The 16,165-nt window shown below is 49.6% G+C and overlaps 1 protein-coding gene across 3 annotated transcripts; it reads left to right on the top strand.

Moving 5' to 3' along the window:
- Positions 1–1,979: 1,979 nt before the first annotated feature.
- FANCE (FA complementation group E) lies at positions 1,980–15,661 on the top strand. 3 transcript variants are annotated; one of them, XR_003124655.3, is made up of 11 exons: positions 1,980–2,393; positions 6,752–7,376; positions 7,946–7,990; positions 8,265–8,324; positions 8,627–8,770; positions 9,557–9,680; positions 9,889–9,967; positions 11,672–11,738; positions 13,133–13,258; positions 15,012–15,241; positions 15,368–15,661. XR_003124655.3 is itself a non-coding variant. In XM_025418542.3 (10 exons), the coding sequence occupies exons 1-10, from the start codon at positions 2,146–2,148 to the stop codon at positions 15,111–15,113; spliced, it is 1,620 nt and encodes a 539-aa protein (XP_025274327.3). In that variant the 5' UTR covers positions 1,980–2,145; the 3' UTR covers positions 15,114–15,661. The 3 variants fall into 3 exon arrangements, 2 of the variants coding, with proteins under 2 accessions (XP_025274327.3, XP_025274328.3); XM_025418542.3 differs by having other exon boundaries at positions 15,012–15,661; XM_025418543.3 differs by lacking the exon at positions 1,980–2,393 and adding an exon at positions 4,101–4,575 and having other exon boundaries at positions 15,012–15,661.
- The last annotated feature ends 504 nt before the right edge of the window (positions 15,662–16,165 follow it).

The raw sequence follows: 16,165 nt of genomic DNA on the forward strand, positions 1-16,165 counted from the left end.
CCTAGCTACCTTAAAATTATTTTGGGGAAAAAAAAATTTGGCTGCAATGGAAATCAGATCCAGCTCAAAACATTCCTATGACTTATCATACTGTTCAGGGGCGCCTGGCTGGCTCAGTTGGTAGAGCATGCAACTCTTGATCTCAGGGTCATGAGTTCAAGCCCCACATTGGATGTAGAGATTACTTAAAAACGAACAAGATATTCCTTTGGCTTACATACTATTTAGAGTGAAAACCAAAGTATTGCATCAAGGTTTCACAAGAGCTGGCCCAGTTACCTCTCTGACCTCTTCTCTGATTACTCCCCAGGAAGTACATTCTGCTCCAGCCACACTTATGTCTCAGGGCCTTTGCATGTGCTCTTTCCTCTGCCTGAAATGACCTCCCCACAGATGTCTATCTGTTTTGCCTCCTTATCTTCTTCAGTTCATCTCGCCTGACTACCTACTTAAAGATTACCTCACTGTGTCTCGCTTCCTTGCTGTATTCTTCTTGAAAGCACTAATAACAATCAAACATTCTATCGTTAACTTATTAGTTGTCTCTCCTCTCTAGAGCGTCAGCAACAATGAGGAGGGTCACTTTGTTTTGCTCCCTGAGTCCCCAACCCTAGGTGATCAGTAAAAATTTATTGAATGAATGAATGTGTGTAGCTGCAGAAGTTGGGAGAATGGTAAATGCAGACTGGAACCCAAAGTAGGGTTGATGGATCCTGGGGGGGGGGCTCTTCTCCCCTCTCTATATATTCTTATCTTCTGCAGTGATTCCTCTTCTCCCCCCACTTCACTAGAAGCTTGCCTTCTCCAGCAGATTTCTTTACACTGAAACCTTGGGAGGTAGAGTCCTCCTGGGCCCTTATAAACAACACAAGACAAGTTGGCTTCTTGGACTTGGGGAGGAAGTTCTCAGCAAAGCCTTTGGCCATAGAGTGTTTTACCAACCTATTCTCAGGCATAGTGTATCAAATATTTCTGGAGAGGACTGAAACCTGGTGATGACAGTTGATGGCCTGTGGAAGAGGTGATGTCAATGTGGGGTGGTAAACTGTGACTAAATCTTATTGCAAGGGGGCATGTGGATGGCTCAGTGGTTGAGCATCTGTCTTTGGCTCAGGTCGTGATCCTGGAGTTCTGGGATCGAGTCCCACGTCAGAATAAACGTCTCCCTCTGCCTATGTCTCTGCCTCTCTCTGGGTCTCTCAAGAATAAATACATTAAAAAAATCTTATCTTCTGGAGGGTATTATGCTGAGTGAAGTAAGTCAGTCGAAGGACAAACATTATATGTTCTCATTCATGTGGGGAATATAAATAATAGTGAAAGGGAATATAAGGGAAGGGAGAAGAAATGTGTGGGAAATATCAGAAAGGGAGACAGAACGTAAAGACTGCTAACTCTGGGAAACGAACTAGGGGTGGTGGAAGGGGAGGAGGGCGGGGGGTGGGGGTGAATGGGTGATGGGCACTGGGGGTTATTCTGTATGTTAGTAAATTGAACACCAATAAAAAATAAATTAAAAAAAAATCTTATCTTAAAATCCATGATGCGGAAAAAAAAAATCCATGATGCGCATAACATGGACATCAGCTAAGATTAAATGATGCTTGGCTCCCGAACAACAGGATCCCTGACATCCTTTCTGCACTCCTTCCCCGGCCTCACTTCAGAGAGCAGGAGAGGAACAAAGGTGAGGGTTAATACGTCCCTCCACCGAGCCCCGCCCCGCCCCGCCCCGCCCCGCCCCGCCCCACCATCTCCAGCGTGGCCCCGCCCACAAGCAAACCCCCTCGTTGTGGCCCCGCCCCCACAGTGGCCCCGCCCCACCCGCGGATCTCCCTCGGCCTTCGTCCCGCCCCTTCACTCCGTTCCTCCGCCTCTATGGTCAGGACCGTTTGTGGCCCCGCCCCTTCCGGCCTGCTCTCGCCCCTCGCTTCACGTCCGGCCCCGCCCCTAGCCACGCCTCCTTCGTGCCTTTCTGAGGCCGCGCGGGAATCCGGCTGGCTCTCGGCCGCGGAGCCCTCAGGCCCGCAGGTGGCAGGTGCCGGAAGAGGCTCGTCGCCGCGTCAGGGCAGGCGCTGGCGTCCTGCGCCCTTTCCCGGGTCCTCGAGACCGAGGTCAGGAACCAGAGCGGCGGCGGCTCCGGGCATGGCGGTCTCGGGGGCGGCACCCGCTCCGGCGGAGGGCGCAGACTCGGCGCCCTGGGCACAGCTGGAGGCCCCCGCCCAGCTCCTGCTGCGGGCGCTGCAGGCGGGGCCGGACGGAGCGCGGCGCGGCCTGGGGCTGCTGCGGGCGCTGGCCAGTCGCGGCGGGGAGCCCTTCGGTTGGGGCCGCATCCTCGAGGCGCTGTGCCGGGAGGAGCCCGTCGTGGAGGGCCCGGACTGTCGCCTGGAGCTGTAAGTCGCCTGCTCGCGGAGCGCCGCGTTCCGGCCGTGAGGCGGGGGGTGGCGCCACCCACTTTCTAGATGAGGAGATCGAGGCCCGCAGCCCGGCATCCCTGCCGCGCACCCCGGGAGGAGGAGCGCATCCCACGGGCCTTGGTGGAGGACCGCCTGGGTGCGGCGGGAGCCGCCAGCCTGCAGCCTGCGCGTGGATGAGGAGCTGGAAGCCGGTGGACTCTAAGGATCTGACCGCATGCTTCCCGCTCCAAGGCAATCGCACTCATACCTCTAGTGTACACGGGAGTAAAAATACGTACGTTGTAAAGTATACAAAAGTAGAAATTGATTTTTAAAAATATTTTATTTATTTATTCATAAGAGTCACAGACAGGCAGAGACGCAGGCAGAGGGAGAAGCAGGCTCCATACAGGGAGCACGATGCGGGACTCGATCCCGGGTCTCCAGGATCACGCCCTGAGCCGAAGGCAGGCGCTAAACCACTGAGCCACCCAGGTGTCCCAAAAAGAAGAAATTTAAGCTGTGGTGACAGAAGGAGTGGCTGAAGGAGTCTGAAGGAGTGGCTTTATGATGTCAAATTTTCAAAGCGCAGTATACATTTTAGGGCAAAATCACTTTTCTTAAGGATGGTGTTCTTGATAATTTACAGTTTTTGAGGTGACTTTGAACTTAACTTTTCTTTTCTTTCTTTCTTTCTTTTTCTTTCTTTTTTTTCTTTTCTTTCTTTCTTCTTTCCTGTTTCTTTCCTGTTTCTTTTTTGCCTCTATGTGACTGAATTTCTGCTAGGAGCAGAAGGGTCAGCTCTGCCATTTTCTTATTTGATGGGCTTCCCTTACTGGTATTCAGTTCCTTTTCGGTCATCTTTATAAGCTGTGTGTCCATTTAGTGAGGTTGGTTTTGTTAGAGAACATAATTCAGTATCCATAAATTCATTTAATTATCCTAAGTAACCAAAATACTGGAAGTAGAAAAAGTGACAGAAGTGTCCCCTTCAGCCTCTAGGGGGCTGAAGAGCCGTCTTTGCACTCAGATGCTCCTCTCAGAATTAGGCTGGAGACTGGACTATGAAGGGCCATTCCATACATTAAATATTTGTAATACTTAATTTCTCATGTTTTAGATAAGTAGAAGTGGAAATTCTAATATTGTCTTCACACACCCTACTTTGAATTTGTTTTGAGAAATGGGTCAGGAGAGGGGCCCCTGGGTGGCTAGTCAGTTGAGCTTAGGGCTCTTGATCTCTGCTCAGGTCTTGATCTCAGGGTCTCCATCTCAGCGTCCTGAGTTTAAGTCCCACAGTGAACTCCAGGCTGGGCATGGAGCCTACTTAAAAAAAAAAAAAAAAAAAGGGGGATCCCTGGGTGGCTCAGCGGTTTAGCGCCTGCCTTCAGCCCAGGGCATGATCCTGGGGACCCGGGATCCAGTCCCACGTTGGGCTCCCTGCATGGAACCTGTTTCTCCCTCTGCCTCTCTCTCTCTCTCTCTCTCTGTGTCTCTCATGAATAAATAAATAAATAAATCTTTAAAAAAGAAAGAAAGAAAGAAAGAAAGAAAGAAAGAAAGAAAGAAGAAAGAAAGAAAGAAAGAAAGAAAGAAAGAAAGAAAGAAAGAAAGAAAGAAAAGAAAGAAAGAAAGAAAGAAAGAAAGAAAGAAAGAAAGAAAGAAAGAAAGAAAGAAAGAAAGAAAGAAAGAAAGAAAGAAAGAAAGAAAGAAAGAAAGAAAGAAAGAAAGAAAGAAATGGGTCAGGGGAGCTTTCTGCATCCCCAAATTGGAGGCCATAAACATATTCAGCTGTCTGGCTTTTTCTGGACAGAATAAGAGGAGGGGAACTTAATTTGGGGTCCCTGGTTAGAACTTTATTTCAGTATAATTGGTTTCTTTCATAATCCCGTGTATTTTATTTTCTGCATTTAACACTCTGATAAGGGGATTCATGCACACAAAAAGTTAAGAGCCTTTGAAGTAGGGTTTTCCCCCAGCTCTGTGCTTCTAAATATCCTCTACCAGAAATTGACCATCTTTTGAACTTTTACCTTAGTTTTCTCTCTCACTTAGTGTTTTTCACGAAGAAATCAAAGTCAAATATTTTTTTCTCTTTCATACATCCCAGATGCCCCTTGTATGTAATGACAAGCAGCCCTGAGGAATCACATAGAGAGGAGCAGAGGTGTGATGCCAGGTGGGCTTGGTGTACCCATGACTTGCTTGCCACACCAGTAAGCCTCAGGTCACACAGCATCTGGATTTGTGCATGACAGACAGCTACATTGCTCTGTCCAAAGTAGCCCTTGCTTATCTCTGGACTTATCCTCAGAGAGTTAATTCATTCAGTAAATGTGTACCCGTTGCCTGCTATGGACTGACGCTGTGCTGGGTACTGGGACATGGAGGAAGGAGACTGCCTCTGCCTCTCAGGAACTCAGGTGACAGGAATGTCAGAGCTAGATGTGACCTTGTAAGTTCCAGGGGATTGCTAAGGGGAGTACAGGGCTGCAGAGTAAGCGCTGCATCACATCCTGGAATATTACTATTTTTATTTTGGGCCTTAATCTATCTTTTTTTTTTTTTTTAAGATTTTAGTTATTTATTCATGAGAGACACACAGAGAGAGAGAGGCAGAGACACAGGCAGAGGGAGAAGCAGCCCCCATGCAGGGAGCCCGACGTGGGACTCGATCCCGAGTCTCCAGGATCAGGCCCTGGACTGAAGGCAACGCTAAACCTCTGAGCCACCCAGACTGCCCCTTTTTTTTTTTTAAAAATTTTTATTTATTTATGATAGTCACAGAGAGAGAGAGAGAGAGAGAGGCAGAGACACAGGCAGAGGGAGAAGCAGGCTCCATGCACCGGGAGCCTGATGTGGGATTCTTTTTTTTTTTTTTTTTTTAAGATTTTATTTATTTATTTATTCATGAAAGACTGAGAGACAGAGAGAGAGAGAGCGCCAGAGACAAAGGCAGAGGGAGAAGCAGGCTCCATGTACCGGGAGCCCGATGTGGGATTCGATTCCGAGTCTCCAGGATCGCGCCCTGGGCCAAAGGCAGGCGCTAAACCGCTGCGCCACCCAGGGATCCCGACTGCCCCTTTTTTAATCTTTTTAAGTAAGCTTCCACCCCCCCCCCCCCCATGTGGAGCTTGAACTCATGACCTTGAAATCACGAGTCACATACTCCAGGTTTGCCTGGCTGGCTCAGTCGGTGGAGTGTGTGATTCATAATCTCAGGGTCCTGAGTTTGAGCCCTGTATTGGGTGTAGAGTTTACTTTAAATAAATAATTAAACTCTTAAACACACACACATACACACACACACAAAACAGAGTCACATACTGAACCAACCAGGCGCCCCTGAAGGATTTTTTTTTTAAAGATTTATTTATTATTTATGATAGACATAGAAAGAGAGGCAGAGACACAGGAGGAGGGAGAAGCAGGCTCCATGCCCGGATTCAATCCCGGGTCTCCAGAATCATGCCCTGGGCCAAAGTCAGGCGCTAAACCGCTGAGCCACCCAGGGATCCCTGAAGGATTATTTTTATGCAAAGTTTGGGAAGGGAGTTTTTTTTATGTAAAACAAGCATGGATCTTTTATAGAGTAGGTTTCAATGTGGATTTTTTTTTTAAGATTTTATTTATTCATGAGAGACAGAGAGAGAGGCAGAGACCTAGGCAGAGGGAGATGCAGGTTCCCTGGGAGGAGCCTGATATGGGACTTTATCCAGGACCCCAGGATCACTACCTGAGTTGAAGGCAGCTGCTCAACCACTGAGCCACCCAGGTACCCCTCAATGTGGATTTTTTTGAGCCAAAATAGGACACGTCAAAAAACAGAACCTAGCCCAAAATATATGAATACATGCTCAATTAAAAAAAGAATTGTTAAAAAAAATTTGAATTGTTCAGAGAACTTTTGGCTGTTTAGGAATAGTAAAATGAACTCAAACTGGCTTAACCACCACAACAAAAAATACATGCTCGATGAATGCCTTTTGAATGACTCTCCTGGGCAGCCCTGGTGGCTCGGCGGTTTAGTGCCACCTTCAACCCAGGGCCTGATCCTGGAGACCTGGGATTGAGTCCCACGTCGGGCTCCCTGCATGGAGCCTGCTTCTCCCTCTGCCTGTGTCTCTGCCTCTCTCTCTCTCTCTCTCTCTCTCTCTCTCTGTCTCTCATGAATAAATAAATAAAATCTTAAAAAAAATAAAAATGAATGGCTCTCCTGCTGACCCCTTCCATCCACCCTGACCTAAGGGTACTGCCTCCTAGCCACCCTGTCTGTCCATTGCCACCCAGCTTTACCCAGTCTTCCCTGTGCTCCTTCCAGCAAGATATTCTTAACTGCTTGTCCTTCTGCCCAGGAAGCCACTGCTGCTGCGCTTGCCCCCGTTATGCCAGAGGAATCTGATGTCCCTGCTGATGGCTGTTCGGCCATTGTTGCCTGAAAATGGACTACTCCCTGTGCTGCAGATTGCACAACAAAACCAAAGCCCTGACCCTGATGCCTGGCTCTGGGTCCTGGGGGAATTGCTGCGGAGGGATTTGAACGGTGGGGTATCGACTGAGGGCGTGTCTGTGCTGTCTAAGAGCTGCCAGGGACGGCTCCAAGGCCTGTGTAGGCGGCTGGGCCAGGGAGGCAGGAGGCTGAAGTTGCTCCAGGTTCCAGAGCCTGAAGAGGAAGAAGAGGAGGACAAGGAGGACAGGGACGCTCAGCAACCTGGGAAACGCAGAAAGGGGCGAGAGGAAGGACCTACCAGTCCTGAGGGCGAGTGTGCCCCCAAAAAGTTCCGATGTTTGGAAGGGGAAGAGGAAGAAGGTCAGGAGGAGGAGAGATGTGAACCTGAATCTTTGGAACCCCTGGCAGATGGAGGAGATGCCCTACCCATTAAGAACCAGAGTGTCAGGGCCAAGCCCAGTGAGGCTGGTCAGAGTCTGGAGGCTGCTAAGGACCTACCTGAGTGTTTGGAGTTGCCCAAACCTGTCCAGGTACTAGAATGGGGAGGCTGGGTTTAGAGTGATCCTCCAGGAGTGGGGGGTTTATCCAGGTGAGGGCTCGGTGGGAGACTATTTCCCAACTGGGGTAACAAGTCTATGGAGCAGGGGTAGGGGTGTGGGGTTCAGGGAATATAGTTTCTGCTCCATGGACTCCCAAGCAGGAGGTGGGAAGAGTTAGTGGAGGGGGAAACCTTTGGCCCTAATCTACAACATGAGGTTAAAGGATGCCAGGCAAGAAGAGAAGCTCCTCTGCACAGAGGGTGTGGAATCATGCCAGCATCCAGCCTGTCTTCCCAACCTAAGCCCTGGGTCTACCCCCATTAGGATGAGTGCAGAGGGGACAAGTCTAGACAGCTGGGTTACCACGGGCCTTGTCTACTATACTTTGAGTTCTTAAGCTCCTCTCAAGGTTTAGGCTTCGCTTTCTTGACTCTCTTGAATCATCCTTGCCCATTAGCTCCCACTGATCTGGAGCCTTCTCGGGGGAGGGGGCTAGGACTGGGCCCCGGGACCACACTGTGTTGACAGGGACTTGGCAGTGACTGGGCTTTTCTCTGCAGGACCAGGTTCCCAGACTGCAGCAGCTGCTCAAGACGTTGGGGGAGGTAACTGGCCCCTGCTCACCATCGCCCTTCCACTTTCTGTCTAGACCTTAGCCAGGCCCAGGGAAGCACAGGCTGTTTGGACAATGGGGGTCAGAGTGAAGGTCTGAAGACAATCACTGCAAGGGCTTCTCTTGGCCCAAGGACAGATATGTCATCTAACCCCAGACAAGTCCTTCTCCTCTGGTAGTGTCCAGGCTCCTCACCCCCCACTCTGCCAGACCAAGGGGTGGTCTCTGACTTGTCAGAGCCGGGACATGAGATTTGCCTTTTCCAGGGGTTGGAGGGTGCCCTGCCGGTTGAGCTACAGCTTCTCCATGAATGCAGTCCCAGCCAGGTGAGTCCAGGAAGACTGCCTGGCCCTGAGGGTACATCCCCTCTCCCCAGCCTTGTTCCATTTAGGTCTGTGTTTCCTTGCCTTGTGTGGGAATTTGGGGAGCGGATTTTGTTGGGTTCTGTGGTCTCTTGGGTAAAGGTCATCCTTTGTGCTTTAGACCTTGGATCCTCCTCATAGGGCAGCTCTCCCTGCCTTACGTTACCTTGGGAGTGTCCTTGCCTTACTCATTCTGCTTCCCAGTTGGCTTGAGACAGCCTAGCAGAGGCAGACTGAGTGTGTCTGTGGCCTCTCCTGCTTGGTAGGTGGACCTGCTGTGTGCCCAGCTGCAGCTCCCACAGCTCTCCGATCCAGCTCTCCTGCAGCTCTGCACCTGGCTTCTGTCCCTTTCCCCAGATCTCAGCCTCAGCAATGCTACTGTTCTGACCAAGAGCCTCTTTCTTAGACGGGTAGGTGGCATTGTGATACACCTGGCATGGTAGGGACTATGGGGAAGAGCATCTGAGCCCTCAGAAGGGTGGTGCTTGGGAGAGGGGGTTCCCCACCTTGTAAGGCATCTGGACTCTCAGAGGCAGCCTGGGGCAGGCGGAGGGCATGGACCTCCAGGCCATCTATCCACATGCCATCTAATTCCTCTCTCTTGAGCTCCAGATCCTTCCAGGAGCTGAAGGGATTTGGGAGCTCTGTGTCATTTCCAATGGGTGAATCCATGTGAGTTCTAGATAAAAGAACTTTTGTATGGGACACCTGGGTGGCTCAGCAGTTGAGCATCTGCCTTTGGCTTAGGGCATGATCCCGGAGTCCGAGGATCGATTCCCATGCCCGGCTCCCTGCATGGAGACTGCTTCTCCTTCCACCTGTGTCTCTGCCTCTCTCTGTGTGTCTCATGAATAAATAAATAAATAAAATCTTTAAAAACAAAACACAAAAGTTCTTTTTTTTTTTTTTTAAGATTTTATTTATTTATTCATGAGAGACACACAGAGAGAGGCAGAGACACAGGCAGAGGGAGAAGCAGGCTCCACGCAGGAAACCCAACGTTGGACTTGATCCTGGGACTCTGGGATCAGATCCCGAGCCGAAGGCAGATGCTCAACTGCTGAGCCACCCAGGTGTCCCGAACTTTTGTGTTTTCTTTGTAACATGTATCACCGTCTGAAATATGTGTCTGACAAACATTCATTCAAGGAAGGAAGAAATGAATTAATTAATATTTCCTTCCCCATTGGCTGTAGATTCTCTCCCTGACTTCCTCAGCCTCCCGCCTGCTCATGACTGCGCTGACCGCCTTCTGTGCCAAGTATGCCTATCCTGTCTGCAGAGCCCTCCTTGGCCCTGTGCTCCAGGCCCCGGGAACAGGTAATTCTGGAACCAGCCCTGGGCCCAGTAGCTCTGCCCTTTCTCTTCCCACCACCCTTCACTCCTGGGGGGCCCTGGCAGTTGTGTATTCAGTCAATAAGGCTGCCTTGCTTCCCTGACTATGCTCCCCTGTAATGAGCCAGGCATTGTGTTCTATCCTCTCCTGCCATTTTTCCCCAGACTTCCCGCCCTGTTGTCCCCTTCCCAGGTCCAGCTCAAACAGAGTTACTGTGTTGCCTTATGAAGGAAGAGGCCCTGGAGCCAGACGCACAGGTTCTGATGCTGGGGTGAGTGTACACGCCTCCATGCTGTCCCCGCCCCTACCCCCTCCCACTGGCCAAGCCTGCTCTTGGCATTCTGGAGTTGGAGCTGCCTGGATACCAGGCCCTGTACCTGAAAGACAGGTGGCGGCACAGCGGAGGCCCCTCTCGCTGTTGCCTGAGCCGGGCTTTGTGCCTCCCCGCCACAGTTGCCACTCTGTGACCCTGCCCAAGCCCCAGGTTCTTCCAGCATTCCAGGCCAGATGCCTGGGGGGACACAGAGAAGGGGCTGGTGGTCCACACTTGAGCTGTTCACAGCGTAGCTGGAACATGGCACAGTGGTTAAGGCACTGGCTGTGGATCCGGGAAGACAGGATTTTAAATCCCAGCCTTGCCTTGTGTGAATTCAGACAGGTTTCTCCATCTCTCTGAGTCTTCTGTTTCCTCATATGAAAAATGGGCATAATATTCACTCTAGGATTTTTCTAGATGTTAAATGTGATAATGCATATAGACATCAGCACAGTAAGTGCTCAAAAATTGTTATTAAATTTGTGTTAAATTTGGGTATTAAAACTGGGGAGTCAAGATCCAGCCATGTAGAAACAAATGAGTAGCTAAGACCCAATTGACACTAACATGAAATATAAATGCTAACTCTCTGGGGCACCTGGGTGGCTCAATAGGTTAAGCATCTGCCTTCTACTCAGGTCATGATCCTAGGGTCCTGGGATCAGGTCCCATGTCAGGCTCCCTGATCAGTGGGGAGCCTGCTTCTCCCTCTCCCTCTGCCTACTGCTCCCCCTCTCTGTCAAATAAATAAAATATTTTTTTTAAAAATAAAATAAACACTAACTCTCACACGAGAAGGGAACAGTTGTTTAAATGTCAGCCACCACTTACCGAGTCCTTTCTCTGTGCTTTATTTATTTTTTAAAGAATGTATTTATTCATGAGAGACACAGAGAGAGAGAGAGAGAGAGAGGCAGAGGGAGAAGCAGGCTCCATGCAGGGAGCCTGATGTGGGACTTGATCCTGGGTCCCCAGGATCACACCCTGGGCCAAAGGCAGGCTAAACCTCTGAGCCACCCAGGCTGCTCCCTTCTCTGTGCTTTAGATTCATTTTCTCAGGAAGTGCTCATGCAGTGCTGTCAGGTGGGTGCTATTAGAGACAGAAAACCTAAAGCTCAGAGCTGCTAAGGGACATGGGACAAAGGTCACACAGCCAGCAAGTATTAAAGCCTGGGATCAGATTCAAGGCCCAGCACCCAAGAAGCCACACTTCTTCTGTGTGACACACTGCCTCTCCACACAAGTGGAAGATGGCGCTGTAGCTTGGGAAGCACTGCTGGAGTGGGCCTCCCCGTGGATTGGGCTCTGCAGGGAAGGCTGCCCTTTCTGGAAAGCCTTGTAGATATCTCACTGCACCATCATCCTCTTCCCTGGGTCACCCTCACCTTTTGTACTCAAGAGGCACTCTTCACTCCTGCTCATTTTTTAGGGAACCTTATACACTTCACATCAGATCCTCTGTTATCCTCTCCAGGAGTCTTGTATTGTAGCCTTCCTAGCACCGAGTAGTGGCTGGCTGCTGCCAGCATCAGGGGGCTCTGACTATTTCCTCTGTTGGCTGGGGATCTAGGCTGTCCCCAGGGCCTTGCCCTGCCTTAAGGTAGGAACAGTAGGTACCCAGGCGTGCACTGTTCTCAGCGGGGCCTGTGCTTTTTGCAGACAGATCTTAGAGCTGCCCTGGAAGGAGGAGACTTTCTTGGTGTTGCAGTCACTCCTGGAACAGCAGGTGAGCAGACTGCCTTGAAGGGTAGTCCAATGCTATGGACAGGCATGGGCCTCCCGGGTTGCTGATCCCTCCAGGGGTGGCGAGCAGAGCAGCTGCCCCACAGCAAGGTATGTTACACGGTGGGTGAGTCCTGGGGCTTAAAAAGCTGAGAGCAGAAAGCTGACCACACTGTACATCCTGGCTCTGCTACCTACTAGCTGCGTGGCCTTGGGGAGGGACCTTTTGATGTGTGTGTGTGAATTTTCTTTTATTGTTGAGTACATCATAGATTCCTATGTTCACAAGTTTTCAAGCTCAAAGGATACAGTGAACCATCCATCTAGGTTCCCCTCTCCAGGGCTCATCACTGTTACTAGTTTCAGGGGAACCCTCCCAGAGGTGCTTTTATGTACAAGGACACATGTTTAAGTTTACTTTTTCCCTGCTTTTTTTTTTAAGATTTATTTCTTTTCTTTATTTTTAAAAATATTTAATTAATTTATTTGAGAGAGAGAGAGAGCAGAAGAAGGGGAAATGGCAGAAGGAGAAACAGACTCCTCACTGAGCGGGGAGCCTGATGTGGAGCTTGATCCCAGGACCCTGAGATCATTACCCGACCCAAAGGCAGACACTTAACTGACTGAGCCACCCAGGTGCCCCAACATTTATTTATTTTAGAGACAGCATGGGGCAGTAGCAGGGGGTGGGGAGTCAGAGGTAAAGAGAAACTCCAAGCAAACTCTGCTGAGTGTGGGAGCCTGACTTGGGGCTCAATCTCCTGACCCTAAGATCATAACTGAGCCGAAACCAAGAGTCGGATGCTCAACCAACTGTGCCAGCCACATGCCCCTACTTTTTCTCTACTTTTTTCATGGATGGCAACATACCAAGCTCAGTGCTCTGTACTTTGCTTTTTTAACCTAGCAGTATATTTTGGCAATGTTTCCATATCACTACCTAAAGTTTTGCCTCATTTGTTTATAACTTAGGTGGTTGACCTAACCTTTTTATGCCTCAGTCTCCCCATCTGCAAAAGGAGAATGATGATCATACCTGCCACACAAGGCCAGGGTGATGTTGAAATGGATAATTAGTGTAAGTGCTCAGAACAGTGCCCTGTGCATGATAAGTATTTATTAAATTATTAAGGACAACTATTGTTATGCTGGCAGTACCCCCTGGGACTCCAAACAGGGCTGAGATGTATATGCCAGGCTTTATGTGCATTATCTCATTTAATATTTTTCATCATCTTTAGCGTTAGATGTCATGAGCCCCATTTTACAGATGCAGAAACTGAGGCTTCAGTTTGGTTATGTGACCTGCCTGGGGTTACCTAGGCTGGAAGTGGTAGAGTTTGAAATTGAATCTGGAGCCCTTTCTTACTCTGTTGTCCCGTCTTCCAATGTGTGCAGGTGGAGATAACTCCCGAGAAGTTCAGTGTGTTGATGGAGAAGCTCTGTAGAGAGGGGCCAGCAGCCACCACTTCCATGGCCTATGCCAAGCTCATGCTGACAGTGATGACCAAGTATCAGGCCAGTGTGAGTACTGGAAGGGCCATGAGGGCTGGTCCTGCTGCTCTGAGTGTGCCCACGAGGGTGTACATCTAGATGTTGGCCAGGGAAGACACCCTGAATGTTAGCCAGGGAAACTACAAGTTCAAGCTTCAGAGTGGGGAATGAGACTGCTAGGAGGTCGTTAATGCAGGCAACACTGCCGTGGGCCAGATGGTGAGTGAGGCACTGGGGAATCGACAGTGACCATAGCACAGTTCCTGTCCTTGACTTGACATTCTCCACCAGTGCCAGGCTAGTGAGGTAGGAGAGATGATAACCAGATCGGCATCACATCTGGAAAGATGAGAGGTGGGGGCGGAGGGTGCTTTTGGTGGTGGTGGTGGTGGTGGAGGAAGCAACTAAACCTTGTTTGTGGTTGGGACAGGCTTCTCAATTCTGAAAGGGTGAGTAGTGGTCAAGGGCCAAGACTGAGGAAAGGACATTTCAGGCAAAGGAAATAGTATAAACTGTGAGCATCCAGGGGGATCTACAGATGGTAGCTTCGGCCTGAAAACATGAGAGTGGATGATGGTAGGGGTGAGGTTCTAGGTCAGAGTTAAAACACCGCGAGGTAATATTGCAGAGCCTCTGCTATGTCTTAGGCACTGTTTATTTTTTTTTTTTTTTAATTTTTATTTATTTATGATAGTCACAGAGAGAGAGAGAGGCACAGAGACACAGGCAGAGGGAGAAGCAGGCTCCATGCACCGGGAGCCTGATGTGGGATTCGATCCCGGGTCTCCAGGATCGCGCCCTGGGCCAAAGGCAGGCGCCAAACCGCTGCGCCACCCAGGGATCCCTTAGGCACTGTTTAAAGCCCTTTGCTTATGTGGCCTTGCTAGTTTATTTCAGGTGTTAGCCCAATGAGAAGATACTATTAACAGCTCCATTTTATAGATGAGGAAATTGAGATCCAGAGAGGTTAAAGTGACCTGCCTAGGATGACGTGGCCAGGCCGTGCCATCATCATATGGAAGACCCTCTAGGTTATGAGGAGGATCGTGGACTTTATCTTGAAGGTCAAGTGTCCCTACCTTTTTGGGGGAGTCACAGGCCCATTTGATGATTTAATGAAAGCTATAGATCCTCCAAGAAAAATGAAAAATCTGAACACATGTTATGCACAATTTCAGGAGAATCCTGGATCCTCTGGAGACCCTGTAGATCCTGGAGGAAGGGCATCCAATATGAGACATTTATAGTTACCCCAGGGCCCAGCTGAAGCTGGGGTGACTTGGTCAGATTTGCATTTTAGAAAGAAGCCTCTGGCATCTGTAAGGAGTGGGAATCGGAGAGAAGATATAGGGCAGAGACCTGTCAGGAGGCTGTAGCAAAAGGTCAGGGAAGATATAGTGTGGCCCCGAAGAAATGTGGCAGCCACAGTAGAGTATCTCTGTCCCTCAGTTTTCTCATCTCTAAAATGGGAGGGTTGTGCAGATTACATGAAGTTATGTTTATAAAGTGTTGCTACATAGTAAGCACCCAATCATTGTCAAGTGTTATTAATGTTATTAATGCAGCTGACTTAGTAAGTTAGTATAGTTGTATAGTTCATATTTGGTCCCAGGTCCACTTGAATACAAAGACCTTGCATAATCATGAAGTAATGCATTTAGATATCTCCTCCATTGTCCTTGTGTCCTGGATTCCTCTCTCCTTCCTAAACAGGGACATGGGCAGAGGGGAAAGGGGAAGGATCAGCTGCTGGAGTCCTGATATGATTCTTCCTTCTCCCCAGATCACTGAGATCCAGAGGCTGGGCCTGGCCACAGCCCTAGAGCTCAATACCACTTTCCTGAGGAAGTCCCTGCAGGCCGCCCTGAGACATCTGGGCCCCTGACCATCCACCAAGAGACCACACTCCTGGAGCTCCCCCACCAGCTGCCTGAAGAATACTTTTGCCCTCAGCACCATCCCCTGACCCCTTGTCTGGGGATAAAGGCTGAGGCTGGCCATCCCAAGTGTCAGGTGCCTTCCTGCTCCAGGATGCAGAGAGGCCACTTGGGGGGTGCTTCCTGGGCTGAGGGGGCTGGATGAGCTTTATTTCCCAGGGCTGCTGACCTTTGGGCTCACTCTTTGTCACTTTTTCATCAGGTGATGGGGACAGAAACTTTCTGAAAGGCCTCAGTAGGGTCAGAGCAGACCAAGAGTAGATGAATGATGCTTCTGGAGCCCTGAGATGACCTGTGTGCTCAGCATGAATATCTTGCACAGGGGCGCCTGGATGGCTCAGTTGGTTAAGTGTTTGCCTTTGGCTCAAGTCATGATCTCAGGGTCCTGGGATTGAGCCCTGCATCTGGCTCTTTGCTCAGCAAGGAATCTGCTTCTCCCTTTCCCTCTGTGCTTGTGCACTCGCTCTCTCTCAAATAAATAATCATTAAAAAAATATATTTTGCACTCAAGTATATGTTACAACCCTCTGTGTTCTGACTTGGATGATAATTTATTAAAAAGCAGGGGTTTGGGGCACCTGGGTGGCTCAGTTGGCTAAGTGTCTGCCTTAGACTCAGGTCATTATCCCAGGGTCCTGGGATAGAGCCCCCAGTCTGGGCTTCCTGCTCAGTGGGGAGTCCGCTTCTCCCCCTCCCCATCCTTCTGCTTGTGTGCACTTACTTTCTCTCAAATAAAATCTTAAAAAACAAAACAAAACAGGTATGCCTTCCTATTAACTCTGGGTATTTGTGGAAAACCAACAGACACCACCACCACTCACCCTACTTGGTGACAGGGGGCATCTTTCCTGGTGAACCATTCTGCAAGGGGAAGGTGCCAGAGTTGTCCAGTTCATTTATTCATGTTCTGTGCGGCATTGTGTGACACCACTCACTTCTGCCCTATCAGGGCTGTTTTTTGAGTAGGGGAAGTGTGCCCGGGACAGAACTTTCATGACAT

The sequence above is a fragment of the Canis lupus genome, chromosome 12 (genome assembly GCF_003254725.2).
Source record: "Canis lupus dingo isolate Sandy chromosome 12, ASM325472v2, whole genome shotgun sequence".
Taxonomy (NCBI): domain Eukaryota; kingdom Metazoa; phylum Chordata; class Mammalia; order Carnivora; family Canidae; genus Canis; species Canis lupus.